Here is a 17,361-nt window from a genome sequence, read left to right as displayed (position 1 = left end):
CACGTTTCCTGTACATCATCCTATATAGCAACCTTTACAATGCTTAAAAAAACTGCTTAACAACATTTTGTTATACAACTAAGAATAACAAACCTATAACCAACTAGCTTCTAGACTATTTCTAGAATCATCTCAACCATCCAATGCACGAGCATGCATGGGAGCATGATGGATCTGCTGTGCAGTAACTCTCAACATTCTCCCTTCTTTCTCAACCTTCTTAATGAAAAGATGAACACTTGAAACGAAAGTGTGATACATCCTTCCATTCGACTTGAGTCGGAAGTACCGATGCTTCCTTCCGTTCGACTTGAATCAGAAGTGTCGATGCTTCATTCTGTTCGACTTGAATCGGAAGTGCCGATGCTTCCTTCCGTTCGACTTGAATCGGAAGTGCCGTTGCTTCCTTCCGTTCGACTTAAATCGGAAGTGTCGATGCTTCCTTCCGTTTGACTTGAATCGGAAGTGCCGATGCTGTCTTCGTTCGACTTGAATCGGAAGTGCCGATGCTTCCTTCTGTTATTCTTATTCACCTTCATTTCTTTCTTCTTCATCCTCTTATACAAGGTTCTTGACACATTTTTTTGACACTTTGAGATAGAAGCAACAAATCAAGATGATGCACAATCCAAAATAACCAGCAATGCAACACCATGCAGCACATCCATACGAAACTAGTTCTAAAACAACAAAAGCAATTAAAAAAAACCTTTTGAACTGCAATCAGAGCTCAGCTACAAATCCTTAGCGCTTCTTCTTGTGTGCTTTTGCACCATTGGATTTTGATGGGGTAACCAACAGATAGACAAAAAGAGCCACAATCGATATCACAGAGGTTTGAGATCCATACTTAGCCAACAATCTCTTAGCCCAGTCAAACTTCTTCTCGGGAAGTATTTCGGCGAGGATATCTAATGGCAAGAGCGAAGTTGAATATCCCTCCTGTGGAGTAGCCTTTGTGGGAATACGGAAAGTGATAACTGCAGGGGCACCATAGAACATTCCTTGTCTTTTGGCCTCTAATTCAAATGAAAGTGACAAACACCACCAGCATCAAGTTTCTCCCATGACTGTGAAATATTACCACTGATGACATCAAATGCATCTTGAGGCCAGCTATGATCCACGAGACTCCCATCATATGCTGTTGAGAAGCCTTGATTGTAGATTTCGATGGAGACGGAAACGCGTTCAGCGTCGGATTTAAGTCTGATGAGCGATGCCTTCTTGTGAGTGATGACAAAGAGGGAGTCGCCAGCGGCGGTGGCTGTTGATATCAAGAAAAGAGCAATGAATGCATTGAGCAGTACATTTGCCTTTAGCTTCGCCATGAATCTGCAAGAGCTTATGTTTGTTTTTCTTTTCCCCTTCATTTTCAGGTAAAACACCTTGGAATCACCGGTTCCAGCAGCCAGAACAAGCTTCTCGTCAAGGAGCTTCAATTCCGGCGCAAATCTATGACAAATCGGTCTCGATCTTGCCCTATAGTCGTTGATGACAGAACTGAGAAGGAGGCGACAGAGGAAACTTTGAAGCGATTGAGGAACTCGATCAAAAAAAAGAAATGGAAACAACGGAAGAAAGATGACGTCAGGATCTTTGACGAATGATACCATGTAAGAAAGCAGCCATACTTCAAGAATTCATGCACACTCTTTATTCAATCAAAGAAGATGAAGTGAAGTCTCACGTTTCCTATACATCATCTTATATAGCAACCTTTACAATGCTTAAAAAACTGCTTAACAACATTTTGTTATACAGCTAAGAATAACAAACTTATAACCAACTTGCTTCTAGACTATTTCTAGAATCATCTCAACCATCCAATGCACGAGCATGCATGGGAGCATGCATGGATCTGCTGTGCAGTAACTCTCAACAATTGGCAATCCCTAATTACTTTATGCAGACGAAGACGAGTCCTAAGGGTGTTTGTGACAAAATTGAACATATTGCTCGAAGATTTATATTGGGGGTTCATGGATAACCCAAAAACTGCTCTGGTCAGCTGGAAAAAATTGTTGTCAGGCCGCTGACTCATGAGGGCTTGGGGATCAGACCTCTTCAAAACCAGAATGAAGCTTTCCTGGTCAAGTTGGGGTTTAACCTAATAATGAGATCGAGCCTTCTTTGGGTTCGTGTCCTTAGGTCTAAATATAAAATCAATGACATGCTGCCAACGCATATTGATGCCCGCAAATGCTCATTCATTTGGCGATCCCTTACTCGTATCTGGAAGCTTATTAGAGAGAATGTTTGTTGGTTGATCGGGAATGGTAGGAAAGTCAATTTCTGGAACGATGCCTAGATCCCAGGCATGGATTTCCTTGCTACCACTATGCATCTGGATGGGATAATCGACACCCATGAAGTTGTGCATGACTATGTCAATAGGGATGGCGAGTGGAATTTACAGAAGATCCATAGCCTTCTAGATAATGATACGGTGGAGGGATCACCATTGTCCTTTCTCCTTGTGACAGTGTGGATGAGGACATTCTGATGTGGAGATGCGACCCTAAAGGAATCTGCACTGTGAAGTCGGCGTTCCACGAGTTCAACCGCAAGAAATGGGAGACCTAAAGTGGCACTTGGAACTTAGCCTGGAAGTTTGATGGCCCTCACTGCATCAAACATTTTATTTGGCTAATCCTCCATAAGAGAATCATGACCAATGATGAAAGAATGAAGAGAGAGTTGGTGACAGATCCAAGATGCCCGGTGTGCAATAACGGCGAAGAGACTATAATTCATGTGTTACGTGATTGCCCTACATCGGACGCAATCTGGGAGCAACTCATTCCGAATCATCTCAAGGGAAGTTTCTTCTCCATCTCTTTATTTGATTGGCTCCACTCTAATATATTTTTAATAATGCAGGATTAGATCGAGTGGACTGCGGCTGAAGACATTTGTTTGGAATACTCGTATGGAGACTTTGGAAACAACGCAACAATTTTGTCTACAAAGGACAGGTTTAGTCGACGTTGGAAATCATCCAATCGGTAAGAATGTGGGCTCAAACAATACACATTAACCAAAGTGTTCTTCGGAACCCCAGACATCCCAAAGCAGGAGACTTAGTTGGGCACACCTTGAGCTGGAGCGGTTAAGCTCAACACTAACGGAGCTATTGAGTATGGACCATAGAACAATGAATACGGCGGGGGCCGGTGTCGTCCGTAACAGTGCTGGGAACTGATTGATTGGATTCCACTGGAATATTGGTAAATGTACAACGCTCTATGCTGAACTCTAGGCTCTCTGCGATGGTTTGGAAATTGCATGGGACCATGGGTTCAAAGATATCGAGGTAGAAATGGATAATATGGAATCAGTGGAAGTAATTAATGGCATTCATTATTCAAATGAGATAACTCTTTTTAGAAGAATCAGGATGATGATCCAACGACAATGGAAAGCGTGAATTTCCCATATCTCTCGGGAAATCAATGGTGTTGCTGACGCGCTGGCTCACGTGGAGAGAAATAACCATACTGGTCTTTGCATCTTAGCGACTCCACCTGATTGAGTAAGAAGCCTTCTCACAATGGACATGACCGAGTGAGGAGTTGGCCTCTCCACTGCTTTGGTAGTGCTATCTTTGTAACAAAAAAAAACATCAAATAAAATTGATGTAGATTTCAAAAGAAAAAAATATTTACATCATCAAATCTCGAGAATAGCTTTCAAGTTTTTTTATCTTTCCATTTACACATCATTTCATAGCAGACTTGGAATCAGATTCTTTGGTATAGAATATTTCATCAAAATTTTCTGAAACTCCTTCACCAATGAATCCTTTCAATGTTTTATCAAACATATCTTATGAATTTTTTACTTCAAAATATTCATACCCAATATTAATTTGACCTCACCAATAATACATACAACATTCTAACATGTTATTTGTTATGAAAAAGACACCATTTGATATAAAAGAAAGTGTAAGAATTTCTCTTCCAACCAAATTATTTTAATAAAAAAGGGACAGAGGATGTTGGTGTCAGAATTCTGAGATTTTTTAACCTCTTTTTATCAAATTAAGGTGAAATATATATTCTGTCCAAATAATTAAAAGTGTCAAAAAGATAAAAGGAAAGTTATTTCTAGTAACTTTTTGGACTCATACAGCCAGCACGGCTGCAGGTCGGTTTGTAAATTATAAAGTATGCTTTGGAGCAGACTGCAGAGAGAACGTACTAGCTGCACTCGATGCTGCTATTGAGGAAGGTGTCGATGCGCTTTCAATCTCTCTTGGTGAAGAAGCTGTTCCCTTTCTCTGGGACAGCATAGCTGTAGGCGGATTTGCAGCAATGCAGAAGGGGATATTTGTTAGTTGCTCAGCTGGAAATTCCGGCCCATTCCAACACCACATTATGAAATGAAGCCCCATGGCTTCTCACAGTTGGAGCAAGCACCATAGATAGAAAAGTTGTAGCCACGGAAAAGCTTGGAAATGGAGAATAATTTGATGGAGAATCCTATTTCCAACCCAATGACTTTCCTTCCAAGCAGTTACCACTTGTTTATGCCGGCATAAATGGTAAACAAGAATCGGCATTTGTGGTGAGGGGACACTGAAAGATATAGATGTCAAAGGCAAGGTGGTTTTATGTGAAAGAGGACGTGGAATAGCAAGAGTTGCCTAAGGACAGGAAGTGAAAATTGCTGGTGGTGCTGCCATGATTATCATGAATCAACAAGCTGATGCCTTCAGTCTTTCACCTGATGTTCATGTTCTTCCAGCAACCCAAGTAAGCTATGCAGCTGGTCTGAGGATAAAAGCTTACATAAATTCAACAGCAGCACCTACAGCGACAATCTTATTTATAGGAACCGTCTTAGGAGATCCGACAGCTCCATCTGTTTATTCCTTTTCGTCAAGAGTCCCTAGCCTGGCAAGCCCTGGAATTCTGAAACCGGACATTGTCGTTCTAGGCGTGAATATTCTATTCTAGCAGCATGGCCATTTCCTCTAGACAATAACATGAACTCAAAATCCACTTTCAAATTCATGTCTGGAACATCAATGTCATGCCCTCATCTCAGTGGCATTGTAGCCTTGCTCAAGAGCTCGCATCCTAACTGGTCACCAGCTGCCACTAAATCTGCTATGATGACTTCTACTGACCTATTCAATATTGAAGGCAAACCCATTGTTGATGAAACATTGCAGCCTGCCAATGTCTTTGCTACCGGTGCCGGCCATGTTAATCCATGTCGGGCGGATAACCCAGGATTCATCTACGATATCCAACCTGATGATTATATTCTATATCTTTGTGGTTTGGGCTACAAAGATGAGGAAGTTGGTAAAATTGCACATAGATCAATCAAGTGCTCAGAAGAACCTAGGATACGGAAGGAGAGCTAAACTATCCATCATTTTCTATCAAAATGGGACCATCTCAGACATACACGAGGACAGTGACAAATGTTGGAGTGGCAAATTCACAATATGAAGTTAAGGTTATAGCTCCGAAAGGGGTTGATGTGATTGTGGAGCCTACCACACTATACTTCTCAGAGCTAAACCAGAAGGCAACCTACTCAATAACTTTTAATCCAAGTTTCAACCAATAAAACTGGTGAATACGCTCAAGGGTTTATCAAATGGGTTTCTGCTAAATACTCTGTTAGAAGCCCAATCGCAGTAAGGTTCGAGTAAGAAAATGTGCTCATGGACAAAAAAAAAAGCAACCAAATGTGTTTTAAGGTTTTATTCACCTCATCGTATATGCTAATGTGCAAAAGAATTTTGGAAAAAAATTATCCACTGAACTATATGAAGAAAACTTCAGTACTTTAAAGAACACTATATGAATACTAGAAGATTGGAACTTGGAAGGGAGATAGAAAAACTTTGTTATGTCTCTTATTAGGCCATTTCAAATGAAATTTGATTCCTATTTATACATGTTTATGCTGACAGTCATCAAATTGATATTTAACTAAATAGTCATATAGATATAACTATTTAAATAGGGCCCTAAACCGTAAAATAGACAATCTGGTGTAGTGTTTACACAACTTGTATATCAGATAATTTTTTATCACAACTAATAAATAGATGCAATTTTGGTGCATGAGAGAGAGTCGATGTTAAAGGAGTTGGGGCATGTATTGCCGTTGATTTATGTACAAGTTTGCAATCTTCCCCTTGTAAAAATTCTATAATCAGTTCATAGAATAAGTACATAAATGTGTACAACATGAAAAAATTAAGAGTCTAAATCGCATCTCAAGTATCGATTGAAGAACAATTTTTACTTGCACTAAATAACCACCATGAGGTAATCTTGTGCTACATCAGATGAAAATGGACAAACTATGCACCTCCTGCAGTGGAGCTGGAAAAAAACCCTAGGGTGTGTTATGTTTCCTCTTGCGAGAATGGTGATAGTCAGTTACCAAACCTGAGTTTCTGCAAAAGCATAAAGCTGTGTGAGTAAAAATGCAAATAATCAAATTGAAATATTCAGTACTATATTTGTATAACTCACGAATAATCTCCATGCTTTCCACTTGTCGACTCTTGTACTGTCTGAGATGGTGTCGTCACCTGCCAACAACACACTACTATATTAAAAACATTAGGTTCTGTATACATATCTCCGTGCTTCTGCAACAATGCACGACCAAGCTATGGTTTATACAACAAATCAAAAGTACCAACACCAAACCGTGGGGACAATAAAACTTGAGTTCATCTGTTTTTACAAGTTCCTTCAGAATTCTTTTGCAGCTCCTAGGGCAATAAAGGGTACAGGACGAAGTCCAGACCCTGTATGAGAGAAAATCTGAAGAGAGCAAATTTACTTCCTTACATACAGAGTTGAGATAGTTGTCTACCCTTTAGTGTTTCGTAACTCTAATACAGTCAATTAAACAGTCCAAAATAGGGCCCCGGGCATCTTGACAGATGCTATTAGCCCGTGGTAGCATGTCATAAACATAAGCAACTCTTATTAAATTATTGACACATTTAATTGACTGTCTAGGCAACTTATGCAGTAACGCATTGAGAGATAAAGGTAGTAGATATAAAAGTACTCAAATAACCAGAACCAGGTACACTGACATGGTGGCATAGTTGTTTGCTGATTCTGCCATGGGCTTCTAGGTACTCTTCATATGTCTGCAACAGTCAGGAGTAAGACATAAAAAAGAAGATTAAGATATAAGCGAGCAGAGAGGGTCCTCCCATTTTTTTTTCTTTTGTCTTTGTCTATAGACTGGTCATGCATCAGGCAAAAGTTTAATAAAGTGCGCCAATCTTAATGTCAGCAGTTGATTAAGGAAACTCAAAACATTGAGAACATGGAAGATGTGACAGGATTCACTATGCTGAATTCTTCCCAGTAAAGAAAGAGAAGCGGAAAGTTATGGTTTAAGGACACTTGGTAAATACTAACCTGAGAAATCTAGCTACTCTGACTGATCACATTTTATATGACCGCAAAGAAAGTATCCACTTAGAATAAAAGCATATAAATTAAACTCAAAGCAGAATATTAAATAAAGCATAGACAGTTTCCCTATACCATTTCAAGGAAATCATCCTCGGTCAATGTACTAGCAAGAGGGCTTTCTACAGATAAACCCAAGCATCAAATTGTGTAGACATATCATGATTTACTTGTAGATTGATGAGATTTCTGTTGATGTCAGAATTTTTCATACTTGCAACTTTTGATGCTCCCATAGTGGTAGGAAAACAGTCGGTAGCCAACGTATGTGAATAAAGACAGGGATTGTAAGGCATGGGTGTAACGGCCCAAGACATGTGCAATTGAGGCACATTATTATCTTCATCTCCTAAAGAATATGGAGATTCTAGGCTAGGCCTTTTCGAGGCTAGATCATCCCTGCTAAAACCATTCCACAATGAATTCATAAAATTCATCAAGGCTCACGAATTGATTTCAATAGAACCATAACTTGAAGATACCTGTTCAGTGAAACATCCACATCGTTACTCACATCAAGCAGCTCACAAAGAACTTCTCCTATATCTTGAGGTAGTTCCTACAAAGAAAATGTGAATCGGAACCTTCGTGAAAGGGGGATGCTTATCTACGAAAACAAACAAACAATACCATCTAACATAAGGGAAACCTGGCAATCTCTGCTGATTTTGACTGGTTTGTAGCCATTCAATGGGTTCTTAAGGTGTAAAGTCTTTTGGAAGGGCAGGTGATTTAAGCAAAGCCATTTGACCTTAAAACTCCGGCCCCAAGGTTTACCTTTACCACTTCCTTGGCTCCAAACATTATCTCGTCTCCATCCGACAGAAGACATCATTTGGGCATAACCTTGGAAGAAACCACTCATGTTGACACTAAATATCAAAATAACACTGCCAGAATTCTGCAAGACAAGAAACCCCCCCAGTATAAAACATGTAAAAAAATACAAATGCTTGCACATGATTAAAGTAAAAGGGATTTTACATGAAAAGCTTCTTCCAGAATTGGCTCATTCATGACCTGAGTAGCCCAAATTCCTTTTTCAATCGATAGTTGAATATTTTGGTGGTTCAAACTCTTAATAATGAAATATCTTGTATTACATAATTTGCCCCTTTTGTCCGCTACCTTGAAATGCTCTAGTTCTTGTGACCTAATCGGATAGCCATACTCGTTCTCTGCAAAACCAAGATTGACACTTCATGAATAAAACATGAAAATATAAATTCATAAAGGCAGTTACTTTATTACTGGTTCCGTAGACTATAAGAATTCACAATAATGCGTCCATAAACTATACTGATTGTAACAAAGCTTGGCCACCAGGACAAATTTACCAAAAGAAGAAAAAGACTATTGTTTCACTCCATTAACAATGCATAATATCCTCAATACCGTATCACAAAGAGAAGTGAACAAGTTTCAATCCCGCTATCCTGCTTGTTTCCTGTTTAAAGTCTTCTCTTTACAGTTTACACAACCATGAAGGAAAAAATAGGTTCACTTTTCATGGATTCACATGCAAGAAAATTAAGTTATGATGACAGAGCTATGATACGATCAGCAATGAAAGTAGAGGTGGAACACCAAGTTTTACCATAATCCATTTAGATGGATACATCCCTTGCACGTCTGCAAACCTGATAAACATTGACTGCTCTTGTTGTTTATCCATGTTAGAAAACCTAGAGTTATTTTATTTTTCTTGCAATCAAGAGTACTATAGATGGATATTTCTTATTAATAGCATAACAGGACTTCAAAATTATGTGTCCCAAAGAGCCATATGTTTGTTCTGAGCAAGGAAAAGAGGGAGGGAGATCATCAAACTTCTTTTACCGCCTTAAGATAATTCTAGGCCTACAACCAATGAACCGAAATCATGTTCCAAGATGCAAGCATATATATGGGAAGACGAATTTCTCATCAGTCAAAGGTAGAAACATATGGTGATGACTTAAACAAGAAGAGCACGCACCATAAGTTTACCTAAATCATCTGAATTTCCCATGTCATTTTTCCATTCAGTCACTGACGAATCAACTACAGATGTATTTTCTCTTGCAGTATCAGAAGACATGTCCTTATTCACCTCCAATTACCAAGCACATGAATGTAAAAAGTTTGAGCCAGACTCGGCAGCAAGACAATTCAACTGTAGTTGGAAAAGTAAAGTTTAGCAATACTATTCAACATAAAGAGCGGTTAGTATCAAGAATCTCTGCCATTAGCAGAGAAAAATTACAGGTAGAAGGGAAGAAGTAATAAAAGTAAAAGAAAACATAACTCTTCTATGCCAAACATGAACTATTACTTCAAGTAACCTTCTGAGGAAATTGAGATACAAAATTGAAGCTCAATCAAATTGCAAAAGAGTGGGAGTTGGTAAATTTAAAACTAATTACAAATGATGTAGTAAAATTAACCTTCAACGTTACGGAAGTCTCAGAAAACAATTAAAAACTAATTGCGTAAAGGAATTCCTCACATTTTCCTTCTACCATTGTTTCTCAGCAACCAATCCATGCAGATATAAAACGAAAAAACAAGAGCGGAAAGAAAGAAGTGAAAGCGAATACATGTTTGAGAGGGAAAACCAAACAGAAAGAGAAACAGGAGAGGGTTGAAGTAGAATTACCAAGTGATTGCCTAAGTCTTTGTTTCTTGGCCTGGCTTGTAGTAAATGAACCCTAATATTTTTTTTTCAATTTTCGTTTCTTGGAACTGAACCTTACAAATTACATGATGAGGGTATGGGTATTTTGAAATTTTCATGAAGTGTCATTGACTTGTCTTGAGATTGCTGATCCAGCAGCAGCTTTAGAATCAGAGAAGATGGTGGTGGACAAACAGAACAACCGTGCGTGCGTGCGTCAGCCAATCAGAGAAGATTGCGCGTAAAAAATATTAAAACCGGCCCAATTCAGTTTATACCCAGGTGCTAGATATGGGCCATCATTGTACTGTATCATAAATAAGCCATGTGTCAAGATTTATCATAGACCATGTCCATGTTATTGTCCTTACATAACACATGATTTAACTGTGATCCATAGGATAGACGATGATCCATGATGATATACAATGTCTTGAGAAAATCCTACAACATTTGATTAGCATCGTTGACCATCCATTACTATTAACCATTAACGATGATATTAGTAATTTAATTTATAAAAATTTAAAATTTTAAAAATAATTAACGTATAATTATAAATTAATTAAAAATTTAAAAATAAATTAGTTAAAATAAAAATATTTATTATATTATTTATTATTATTTTTTTGGGTTAACTATAACAGTTGACACCAAACTATTTCCTTTTTTTCATTTTGACCACTATTTTTGAAATTTTGTCAATCAAGTCACTAAACTATTTAATTGCATTCAATCAAGCCACTTGTCGTTAGCAATTAACGGAAGTAATCACGTGACAGTTAATAAAATTTATATAATTATACATTTAGTCATTGTTACTTACACAATCTATCAAATTGGTCATACTTTGAAATTAATTCAATATATATTATCCTCCAATCATATAACTTCAAATCTTTTATACTGAAATAGTAACAAATGATACACAGAAAATTATCCTCCAATCATATAACTTCGCATTTTGAATTATAATTTGATGATTTAAAATAAGTAAAGAAAATAAAAAAAAAGAAAATTGGTGGATCAGCAACGAAACATGTTTGAGATAATTTTGTAGTTATTGATATTGATATTTATTTTTTTCGAGTAACAATACTTATAATATTTTATATTATTTTGATTTTTTTATTTAATATTGTTTTATATCTATATCTATATGTCTCATATAGATTGAGTTACAATTTTGATGTTTATTAAGATATATTTTAAAAGTTTCATAAAATTAAGTAAAATGTTATTTATTTTATCATTGATGAACTTCTAACAATTAATTGATATTATTCGAATAAAAAATTTATTTTTTAAAATCTTTTTAGTCATTAGATAATTGACAATTGACATGACAAAATCATCAAATTATAATTCTTTGTGTATCATTTGTTAATATTACAATATAAAAGATTTTGAAGTTATATGATTGGAGGATAAAATATATTAAATTAATTTAAAATTATGATCAAATTGATAGATTGTGTAAGTAATAAGGATTAAACGAGTAATTATATAAATTTTATTAAATGTCACGTCAGCAGTTTCGTTAATTGTAATGGCAAGTGACTTGATTGAATATATTTAAATAGTTTCGTTATACTTGAGTGACTATTTATGGAGTTTACCCAAATGAAACACCAAAGGAGTGACGTGGACAAGACATTCTAGGAAACTAGCATCGGTGGAGACGTGGCAGATTTTGTAAGAAAAAAATGGTTTATCCTTTAAAGGCAAAGGCGAGAGGAAAGACCGTTGCATTTCCCTACACACGTTCCTCCTTTGCCTTATCTTTGAGCTGTCTCTGCTTCCCTCCAACAAAATCAAAAACCATTCTCATAATTAATAATGTCTCTAATCCACCACTGGTTATGCCTTATTCATCATCAATGGCTAACAAACTGGCCTTCACTTCGCTTTCTCCTCGTTTCTTCACTGCCACTATTCAAAAACCCTTGCTATGTTTCTCTTCTTCTTCCTCTACCAGGGTTCAATCCGATGCAAAGCAGCTTTGTGTTCGACGCAGATTGTTCTTACTACCTTTCGAGGCTACTGCTGATCAACAAGGTTTCAATCATATTTTCATGGCCAAAACCCCTTCTTTTATGTTCCTTGTGTTCATTTGCTTCGAAATTTGTCAGAATATTTGAAATATATTCCTTAAAATGATTAGTCTCCTTAATTTAGCTTCTTCTTCTTTTGTATTCTCGTAACTAGTTGGTTCTTAGGGGGAAATTTGAGCACCAGTGATTTATCTATGTTAGTAGGACTCGTTTTCCAATTGGATTTGCCGAAGAATCGTTGGTGATTCCAACATCATTTGCAGATCAGGTCGAAGATGAAGTTGTCGATAGTAAAATTCTTCCCTACTGCAGTATAGACAAGAAAGAGAAGAAGTCTTTGGGTGAAATGGAGCTAGTGTTTCTTCAAGCCCTACAAGTAAGCTTGCTCAATTCTGTTTCTCTCATGCAGAAATTTTACAAGTTGACCATCCCTAACATAAAATTATGCTTCCTTTCTTGTTTTGCAGCCTTACTGCATATTAAGATACGAGGATAATTATGATCATCCCAATATATAGAAAAACAAATTCTAAAAATAAGAGTATAATTATGTTGGATACATACTTGCCTGATGCTCAGTTGAGGCCAGGTAACATAGGCAAGGAACGGACCAGTGGCGGCCTTAACTGGGAAAACTGCCTGACCACTTAAATTCAATATGGATGTTGAGTTTGGATGAAAAAAAGTTTGCTTCCTCTCGTTTTCTGCAGGCATTCTATTACGAGGGAAAAGCTATCATGTCGAACGAGGAATTCGATAATCTCAAGGAAGAACTAATGTGGGAAGGCAGTAGTGTTGTCATGCTAAGTACAGTCCAATTTCCTATGAAGCAATTGTTCAACCAATAAGCTAATGAATCATGACATTAGTCTACTTGAAGATGCCATAACTTTATTGTTTTCCAACTATTTGCAGGTTTTGATGAGCAGAAATTTCTAGAAGCCTCAATGGCTTATGTATCCGGAAAGCCAATTATGAGCGACAAAGAGTTCGATGAGTTAAAGCTTAGGCTAAAGGTTTGTTCCGCATTTTGTCCTTTTCAGATGACATAAAATGATCTTCGCGTCTCAATCTCAGAAATGATATCAAATATTGAAAACATTAACTTGGGGAGTATTCATTGCTTCATGACATATCCTCTGTTTACGTTTCCTGTTGAACACAGCATCGTGTTCTTTACTGGTTTGAATGATGAAACATAGGGCTTCTGGTTTCAATTCTTAAACTAGGAATGCAACATTTTATTTTTAATGTTGTTTAATTTTCTCCATGACTATTGTCTAGATGGAAGGAAGTGAGATCGTGGCTGAGGGTCCTCGATGCAGTCTCCAAAGTAGAAAGGTATAGTCTTGCACTACTAACTGTTGTTAGTGTATTTATGAGTAACCCATGAATAGTTATAACTAAGCATGCTTCATAGGTGATCACTGCATATATTCCATCCATTTTCAATAAAGTTTTGACTATCTTCTGCCATATATTTCTTTGAACTTCAAAGCACAAGGAATTTTCCTTTTGCAAACCTATGGTATGGTTCAATTCGTACTCATCTGATCATCTTTATTCACATAGGTTTACAGTGACCTATCTGTTGACTATTTGAAGATGTTCCTCTTAAATGTCCCGGCGACTGTGGTTGCACTAGGACTGTAAGTTTCTTTTTCCCACTTATCTCTCATTACTAATGTTTTAATCTGAATTCCGAGGTCGTTATCCTGAAGGCTAGCTCTAGTTTGGTATGCTTTTTCATCTGCAATTAAGATTTGATTTACCCCTATAAATCACTCGATCAATGGCCTGATCTTGCCAGGTTTTTCTTCCTAGATGATCTCACTGGATTCGAAATCACATATCTTTTGGAGGTAAACCTTATTACATCTGTTCTGCCGCTTTAAGTAATGCATGGAATGGATAATATATTACTTTGTTCTTTCCCCTCAAAAACGTTGTCTACATTTCTTTTTTGTACTTGATCTTAATTGTTGAATTGCAGCTCCCGGAACCGTTCAGTTTCATTTTCACTTGGTTTGCTGCTGTGCCCTTGATAGTTTATTTAGCTACATCCCTTACGAAAGTGGTCGTGAAAGACTCTCTGATCCTAAAGGTAAAACCCATTCTCATCCCTCTCCATCATGAACAACCTCATAATGTTCTATAAACCATGGAAACTGAGAATGTATCCTTCTTCGGCACCATATTATCAATTTCCAACGGCGGAACCACCAACACTCTTAAATGTTCGAAGTAAGTCCGTCATTTTCTTTTCCTTCATGAGGAACAAAAAAAATTTAACCATAAACTTTGAGTTTCCTTCCACATTGCTGCGAAATTTTAAGTTCCCTACTCTTCTTTCACTTCAGTTGTGGAACCACATTGGAGTACAATTCGAAAACGAGGTTGATTACATTGCCTGAAGGAAGCCAAGCTTGATTGGAGGTATATATCATGCTTACACTAGAATCCTTCCTCGAATAACTTAGAAAATATCAATAATTCGCCTAATAATTTGAGACTCCAGTGCTCCGAGTTGCAGAGCAGGCCAGCCTTGACTGTACTTGAGTTATACTTTTGGACATAGAAATGATACAGTTAGTAGTATTTTTGCTAACTTTTTAACCGTGCCAAAACAAAACAAAAAGTAAATACTAGGTATGATTTTGAAACAAATAAAAGCTTTAGTACTAAAATGAAACGAAACTGATAATTCAAATACTACTAACTATATAGTTTACCCTAGAAAACCAAATAAAACAATGGTCAACTTCCCTTTGATTAACAAAACTAAAGAGCACAAATACAAGCTGCACGCACGTTGAAGATCATTAGAATATACACATGCATGATGAACAAATGAAATGAAGGAAGAAGCATTACACCCTAACCACTTCCATATTGAGATTGACTTGACAGAACTTATCTTTGTGAGTGTCACGAACCCAAAAATTTGGTTTTTGATCCTTCTGCAAACGAATTCCGAACTATATACATATAAAGGAAACATTACATGTACATTAGTCAACAGGAATTCTTCCTATTCGTCTTAGTATAAATCTCAAAGGGAAGAGTAAACCATGGCTTCTTTTGATTCATGGAGGTTCAAGTTCTTTTCAATGGAGTTTATAATGATCATCAGCAAATTTTCTGTTGCTGATCCATCACCAGTCGTGTTCCATCCTGGCCCTTGGTCCCTTGCCCATACAACCTTTTACGGGGACGAAACCGCCTCCGAGACCATGGGTATGTTCTTGATATACAGACCTCCATATAGCTAATCATCGTTTTAAAACCTTGGTAATATTCATCAGGATAGACAATTGATGAAGTGCATATTTTGATTTGACAGGAGGAGCTTGTGGTTATGGGGATTTGTTTAGCAATGGTTACGGTACCAACACGGCTGCTCTGAGTACAACATTGTTCAACGATGGCTTTCTTGCGGGACATGTTACCAGATAAAGTGTCTTCAGTCACCTTGGTGCTACTGCTACCCTGGTGCTTCATATACCACAGTGACTGCTACCAACATTTGCCCTCCAAATTGGGGACAAGACTCCAACAACGGTGGCTGGTGCAACCCTCCTCAAGTCCACTTTAACATGTCCAAGCCCGCTTTCATGAAAATTGCTCAATGGAAAGCCGGCATTGTCCCCGTCATGTACAGAAGGTGTGTAACATGCTCAGAATGACAAAATCACATAATAGTTTAAAATTTTAAGATTGATCATGATCAACTTGTATGCATTCCAATGCTTGCAGGGTTCCGTGTGAAACGTGAGGGGGATTCGATTTTATTTCCAAGGAAACGGGTACTGGCTGTTGGTGTACGTGATGAACGTCGGAGGCAGGGTGACATAGCTCAAATGTGGGTGAAAGGAAGCAAAACAGGGTGGATAAGTATGAGCCATAACTGGGGAGCAACATACCAGGCATTTGCAGCTCTTGGAGGCCAATCACTTTCCTTTAAGCTAACTTCATACACTTCCAAGGAGACTATCATTGCCTGGAATGCTACACCTCAAAATTGGAATGTAGGATCCACTTACACCACTGATGTCAACTTCCACTAATCCACTGCTTCACATTAGTTTTTTTTTTTTTTTGGCATTGGCTTGGAGAACTATTATCTTCAATTACCGGAAATATTATTATTTCTACCGATTTTGTTATTATTGGTCGCTTTACCGGTTTTATTATTTTTTCCACCGATTTTATTATTGTTGAACACTTTACCGGAAATGTTAAAAAATATTAATGTTTTAAATAAAAATAATAATATTTTCGATAATTTTTAACGACTTTATTATTTAAATAATAATAAAATCAATAACATTTTTTAATTGTATATTAAGCGCATTGCATTGTAAAACTTTCCTATGTGTTGGGGCTTAGCTAGAAACCTAAATTAGCCTAAGAATAAAAAGGCATACGATGACAGTAATGAATGCACGTGTGTCTGGGGACCTAATCAAAAAGGTAAGAAGAATTGTGATGGGATGCCATATGGATAGCTAACAATGAGGCCCCCAAAATAGGGTAATCTGCCCTCATTTGGATCACTCAGCACGTCACCTTCTTCTTTCTTAGGAGTGGGTCATCATCATCAACCTATCCCCCAAATCAATCTCCCCCTTACTCTGGCTCCTCAAAAGTTTCTTTGCCATGCCACAAAGCAAAAAAGGTAACTTTGTAATGTATATACTCCAATCACTCGGTTGCCAGTCTAAAAGTAGAATACTTAGTGGTGCCTGTTGCTGGTACAAAAGGGGCTTGATTTTTCTAAAAATCTCGAGTACGAACAGATGCTGCGTATGTAGGGTGGTGGGGAGAATCCCATTGTTAGAAAAATGATGGATTGAACCATTGGAGAAACTGCAGATAAAATGCATGTTGCTTTGCCCCTACGTCATCCAAAAGAGACAATGCTCTCAGATTCTACCTTGGACACCATATATTGCAAAAGAAAACAACTTTTTATTTCTCTGTTCCCACTAGTACTTCCTTTTCTCTTCAATTCAAAGCCTCTATCAGCTCTAAACATCCCCAAACATTACAAAAACTTCATAACTTGCACATCCAGAAGAGACCCTAAGATCCTCTCATGGGTTTGATCTCTTGACGCCGGACAGAATAATGATTATCCTGCAGGCGCTCCAACAGATGATTCACAAGAGAAAAT

The 17,361-nt window shown here is 37.4% G+C and overlaps 2 protein-coding genes and 3 pseudogenes across 2 annotated transcripts; 3 read left to right on the top strand and 2 right to left on the bottom strand.

Annotated features, from left to right (window-relative positions):
- Positions 1-735: 735 nt before the first annotated feature.
- Positions 736-1,331, bottom strand: LOC120171981 (annotated as a pseudogene).
- A 1,339-nt stretch (positions 1,332-2,670) lies between these two features.
- On the top strand, positions 2,671-5,674 carry LOC120172077 (annotated as a pseudogene).
- Positions 5,675-6,106: 432 nt separating this feature from the next.
- LOC120172008 (YTH domain-containing protein 1-like) lies at positions 6,107-10,356 on the bottom strand. Its single transcript, XM_039179592.1, has 10 exons — positions 10,114-10,356; positions 9,465-9,630; positions 8,460-8,653; positions 8,125-8,376; positions 7,958-8,034; positions 7,690-7,874; positions 7,551-7,597; positions 7,088-7,144; positions 6,510-6,568; positions 6,107-6,430 (listed from the first exon to the last, which is right to left on the bottom strand). Exons 2-10 carry the CDS (start codon positions 9,553-9,555, stop codon positions 6,370-6,372), a joined length of 1,023 nt encoding a protein of 340 aa, XP_039035523.1. The 5' UTR covers positions 9,556-9,630; positions 10,114-10,356; the 3' UTR covers positions 6,107-6,369.
- A 1,550-nt stretch (positions 10,357-11,906) lies between these two features.
- Positions 11,907-14,622, top strand: LOC120172009 (PGR5-like protein 1B, chloroplastic). Its single transcript, XM_039179593.1, has 9 exons — positions 11,907-12,189; positions 12,449-12,561; positions 12,896-12,992; positions 13,101-13,201; positions 13,470-13,526; positions 13,758-13,834; positions 13,996-14,047; positions 14,179-14,429; positions 14,546-14,622. The coding sequence occupies exons 1-8, from the start codon at positions 11,994-11,996 to the stop codon at positions 14,341-14,343; spliced, it is 858 nt and encodes a 285-aa protein (XP_039035524.1). The 5' UTR covers positions 11,907-11,993; the 3' UTR covers positions 14,344-14,429; positions 14,546-14,622.
- LOC120172010 lies at positions 14,534-16,362 on the top strand (annotated as a pseudogene).
- Positions 16,363-17,361: the final 999 nt, after the last annotated feature.

The sequence above is a fragment of the Hibiscus syriacus genome, unplaced genomic scaffold (assembly GCF_006381635.1).
Source record: "Hibiscus syriacus cultivar Baekdansim isolate YM2019G1 unplaced genomic scaffold, ASM638163v2 tig00111841_pilon, whole genome shotgun sequence".
NCBI classification, from domain to species: Eukaryota; Viridiplantae; Streptophyta; class Magnoliopsida; order Malvales; family Malvaceae; genus Hibiscus; species Hibiscus syriacus.
Note: the sequence above shows the minus strand (reverse complement) of the source record. Positions and strands in the feature narration are given on the sequence as shown.

Bases quoted from the DNA above. Each gene is read 5' to 3' on its own strand.
- LOC120172008 (XM_039179592.1), bottom strand. From the start codon at position 9,555: ATGTCTTCTGATACTGCAAGAGAAAATACATCTGTAGTTGATTCGTCA. The intron at 8,035-8,124 runs GTTTCCCTTATG...TTTTCTTTGTAG, and splicing joins AAATCAGCAGAGATTGCCAG to GAACTACCTCAAGATATAGG. The intron at 7,875-7,957 runs GTATCTTCAAGT...TGGTTTTAGCAG, and splicing joins GTGGATGTTTCACTGAACAG to GGATGATCTAGCCTCGAAAA.
- LOC120172009 (XM_039179593.1), top strand. From the start codon at position 11,994: ATGCCTTATTCATCATCAATGGCTAACAAACTGGCCTTCACTTCGCTT. The intron at 13,527-13,757 runs GTATAGTCTTGC...TTATTCACATAG, and splicing joins GCAGTCTCCAAAGTAGAAAG to GTTTACAGTGACCTATCTGT. The intron at 13,835-13,995 runs GTAAGTTTCTTT...TGATCTTGCCAG, and splicing joins ACTGTGGTTGCACTAGGACT to GTTTTTCTTCCTAGATGATC.